General features: G+C 25.9%; 1 protein-coding gene across 2 annotated transcripts in view; it reads left to right on the plus strand.

Moving 5' to 3' along the window:
• LOC106691913 (juvenile hormone epoxide hydrolase 1) overlaps positions 1–5,090 on the plus strand; it is a 27,125-nt gene that overhangs the window by 12,073 nt on the left and 9,962 nt on the right. For both annotated transcript variants that reach the window (XM_014437823.2, XM_014437816.2), the window contains exons 2-4: positions 1,766–1,895; positions 3,179–3,360; positions 3,484–3,727. In XM_014437823.2, coding sequence (XP_014293309.1) covers positions 3,181–3,360; positions 3,484–3,727 — 424 coding nt within the window. In that variant the 5' untranslated portion in view covers positions 1,766–1,895; positions 3,179–3,180. The remainder of the gene's footprint in view (positions 1–1,765; positions 1,896–3,178; positions 3,361–3,483; positions 3,728–5,090) is intronic.

Genomic DNA, 5,090 nt, shown 5'->3' on the forward strand with positions numbered 1-5,090 from the left:
CCCTGCAACATGGGGCAAAATGTTGGCTCAAATAAAAATAGTACACCAATTTACTATTTGAGTTTTATTTGACCACACCCGGACCAAATTCCATTTATTGATACACACGATCAATCAGCAATCTTCTAATAAAATAAAAAGATTGTGCATATACTATTAATAAACTGATAAAAAATAATATCATTACTTTTAACTTTAAAAGATGATTTATTTATTTATTCTTAAAATTACATGTAGTTCATAAAAATCACTTACCTATTCCATTCATAAAATTCAGCTACACATAAAAATTCAAAATTCGAATAACTACAAAAGTCACAAAAAATATTAGTATTAAATTAATTAAATTTCACACAGTTTTCATTTAAAATATGTGACAGGTGGGTCTATCATAATAATGTAATTTTCAGATTTACAAGTAATAATAATACTATAATAATCAATATAATATGAGTCATAATAATACCATTTTTATACTTACAAAAAAAAAAATGACAAATCAATACGAAATTCTGGAGGCATCTCGTCTCAACCATTGTTTTGTAAAATACACCAGGCATTTGCTAGCAAAACCAGCTCATCCTATTTTTGGCTAAATTCACTTAATTACATTTTTTGCAAGTTTTCAGGGTTCCTTATAACCTCATGAAGTGGTATAGCTCAAATCCAGTTCATTTCCACCTTAAAAGAGGCAAGAATATTATCCATCTGCATCAAATCCAGCGAAAGAAGAAAACATTACATAATAACAACTGTTTGTACTTTTTGTCATGTATTTTGATTCCAATAACTACTTACAATCTTTTTGGTACTTATGAGTTACTTTTTATAAATAAATTTCTGATTTTATACAAAAGTTAAAAAGTACGTACTTTCTCCACATTTTATCATATTTGTTCCCTAAAATTTAGAAATTATATTTTCTTTGTAGGAATAAACTAGTGTTAAGTGATCTAAAATTCATAAAACACACGAAGAATGTTGGGTTAATGTAAAAACCATTTAAAACAAAATTTTGTATGAGAAAAAAAGAAAAACTCAACCTTTTACAACAAAATCAGCTCATTCTAATCTAATTAGGCTAATTACCTTGGTGCTAACTAGATTAGGCTGAAAATGGAAAATTATCTAGAATCTGCATGTTCACACATACTTTTTTTTTTCAAGAAAAAGCAAAAATATAGGTTCAAAATTGTGGACATGAAAATGTTTTCATTTATCCTGTAAAATTCATGAAAATGCAAAGAGCTGTTTTTGATAGGAAATGCTAGCTTGCATAATAAGTCTTGACTTTGAGAACTCTTTTGTGATATCTCTAGAATGAAATGTTAATTTTCGTTTTTTAAAAGTGGTATTAGGTTTTTCTTTATATTTATAAGGTATTACAGCTTAAGCAACAATATATTAGCATAGCATGGAATTTTCAAATCCAACAAATTTTTCAAAAAAAAAAATAATTCGGTAAAAAATAAAATTATAATATAACTTGTCATATTCATCAAGGTAACAAAATGAATTATAGGAGAACAAGTTTGACTTATTGAGAAAATTAACTCTTCATAATTCAGCCTTATACAGAACATTAGTTACAGATGGTGTATTTAGATACAAATAATAAAAACCAAATTCCTTAAAATTTTAAAGAAAATTTAGGATTATTTTTCTCTCAACATTACACATAATTAGGTAGATGGTTGATACTAACCATTTGTCATGAGAAACTTTACCTTTAATGAAATTAATTGAGTTGTTTTTATGCTTACAGGTGTTTATGATATTTTTCATCAGCTCATATCATAGTCATTTAATGGCCCTGAACTAGAGGATAAGACTTTTATCTGTAAAAGACTTACATATCAGGAAGTGTATATAAAACCAAACATTTATTATTTGAAGTAAATATATTTTTCCTTATTTACTCTAACTTTAATATCTTTAATATATTAAATTTTCCAAAGCCTCAATTTTACTTTTTTATGGAGACTAGATCTGTTTCTTAAGCTTTACCATTAGAGTGGTCTAATTCCTGGCCCATTTTCTAATTTGATTCAATATTTTTTAATTAAAAGAATAATTTAGTTGCTATTCCTTTATATTAAGCTCTAATTTAGTTAAGAAAATAAAAAAAATGAGGGACCATAACAAGTTAAACATTTTAATTTTTAATTTTCCATAAAGTTGATAAAGTCATGTTAAAAGACTTCATGTAACATTTAACTTTATGGTAAATATTATTACAATAATATTTTTTTTTAATAAGTAAAATTTGTTCAAGTTGAGTAAATTCTTATCCAGAACTAAAAGTTGTAACCTGAAAATTCTTCCAAAATGACTTCAGAGAATAATAATTAAAATGAACAATATATGGGTTAAGTGACATCTATTATAAGAGAAATTAGGCACACACTGCCCAAGGTCAACCCAGGCTCATCGATGCTATCTAATCTTCATATTACATAAAAAGAAATAGGTAATAATAGAAAAAATAAAAGTATCATTTATCTTTTCAATCGGAAAAAGAAGAATGATGGGACAAAAATACTGTTTGATCTTAAAAATGAACTTTTTAAAAATTGAATCAACTATTCTTTTTTTTTAACTGAATTAATTTTTATATACAGCATTAATATTTATATTATTATAAGAAAAATCAAAATATATTTACATTTTTTAGTATAAACTTTTTACATATTAAACAAATAGAAAAGTAATAAAGGGGGCAAGACCTGCATTCTCACTAAAGGGGATTTTAGTTCTTTCATCAAATTATCATTGTATTCATTCAAATTAAATACCTAATATCACATAAATGGATTTACAAAAAACAAAAAAAGGTAGCAAAACTCCCCCATTTGAATTCATCATTCTACATACCTTGCTAAAGGAACATAGAATATATACAATGATGAAATGAATAACCATTTCTTGGGAATAATATAGAAGTAAGAAAATCTTAAACCACTTTGTCTATTTATATTCTACTTCTCACATATTTGAAACTACTCCTTCAGATCTGATTACAATATGATTGTAATGTATATCATGCTAATTTCATAAAAATCACTCTGTCACAATGTAGCAAAATTTGACTACTTTATTATGTTATTTTAATTCAACATGAGTTCTTTCTATACAGTTGCGTTCAAACGAAATTCAACTGTAAAATTATTTGTTTCAGTAATGGGTGTGCGAAAATTAGCAGTAATAGTTGTGGTGCTAGCAGGTGCTATAGCATACATAGGATTGAAATTTCAAGATACCAAAGAAATACCAAAATTAAAATTGGAATACTGGGGACCAGGAAAAGAAAAAAGTGATGATAAAACGATAAGGCCATTTAAAATGATTTTTCCATCTTCAGTAAGTTCCTTTATTATAAAATATTCTAGGATTTTTTTATTATATTTATTTATTTTTAAATATTTTTTTTTGGAAACCATAGATTACAATTCATAATTTTATCTTTTCAATATGTAAATATAGGAAATAAAAGAGCTTATGGAAAAATTAGATAAGGCTCGGCCATTCATTCCTCCTCTTGAAGGTGTTGCTTTTGAATATGGCATTAACACTAATTACCTGAAAGATTTTCTTCAATTCTGGAAAACAGAGTATAACTGGACAGAAAGAGAGGCCTACCTCAACAGCTTTCCTCAGTTTACGACCCAAATTGGGGGCTTGAATATCCACTTTTTACATGCCAAAGTAGATCCTCTTAAAGCAAAAGGTATATTCATTAAATATAGCAATAATAATATTGACAATAACTGAGTGGTCTGCAGCAATAAGGAGGTAGCTACACTTTACAAAATTTAAGATAATTAAAAAAAAATTACAAATTCAATTATTGAAATAACCTTTTTTTTATTTTTAAAAATAAATATATTTGAATATTTTAATCAAACTGGGTCATTTGGGGCCCACTCTACTCTTCTCAGAATGGAGGATCAAGTTTAAAAGATTGGAGCTACCATGTGTACTAAAAATTTAAAATTACACATAACATTTAATAAATGGATATAGACAGTGGTGATATTCAGCGCATTTGCACAGGTTTAGTCGAACCCATTATTAAAAGTTTAAAATCTTTCTGAACCTTGTTAAACAGACATAATATATCTTAGTGGTTTTGTTTCTTCAAAAAATGTATTACACTTTGTTATGTAAAATATGTTTTTATGCTAATGGCCATTTGAGGGAAAAGAAATTGTTAAGGAAAAATTTTCTGTTAGCAAACCATTTGTTAAATTAATTATAATATCATCATTGAAAATATACAGCTCTAATTACTTCAAAATTCTTTACTTATTAATAAAAAAACATTACATAGATTGTTAGACAATGAAATGTACTACTGAAAATGAAAAAATTGGTATACTCCTAGTTAGTATCTATCATATAAATATGAATAGTTTGTGTTCCTGACAAAGTCTCAAATTGTTGAATATTGAAGGTTGTTGTAGTAGGACATATTGTTGCATAATGTATATCTAGGTGAGGGATTATGTACATATTACATTATTAAGTAAGCAGAGGTGCTCCTAAATACCAAAACATGTTGGAACTAAAGGTCAGAGTTACTAACTTTTTGCATCATGAGAAAGAACAATTTTTTCTAACTGGGAATTAGATATAAATGAAAAATAACCAAAATGAGCAACCTTCTCATTCCTGCAGACACCTCTTTTATATTTCACAGTGACATATTAATTTTCTTTTCAAATAGTAGTTTTTTAATTCAATATCTAATTGATATTGTATATATGAACAATAATATACTCTTTCTCCATAATAATAAAAAAAATATTCTTTTACTAATATTCGTTTATTAAAAGATACTTAAATGTGAACACTTTTTGAAAAAGTTAAATTATTAAAAGTTTCTTAATCTTTCTACTCTACTGCAACACAATACGAGAATTCATTATATTGTAATAATTTTAAAAAATATAAAAAAATTAAATAAAAAGAATCTGAATAGTTTTTAAACTTTTTTCAAATATAAAAGAATAACTTGGGTTCAAATTAAGAACACTAATATCAAATGGATAATAGAATTATATTTAACTTGTATAATATAAAAAGACTCT

Source organism: Halyomorpha halys, unplaced genomic scaffold (genome assembly GCF_000696795.3).
Source record: "Halyomorpha halys isolate HHAL.00 unplaced genomic scaffold, Hhal_1.1 Scaffold52.1, whole genome shotgun sequence".
Lineage (NCBI taxonomy): Eukaryota > Metazoa > Arthropoda > Insecta > Hemiptera > Pentatomidae > Halyomorpha > Halyomorpha halys.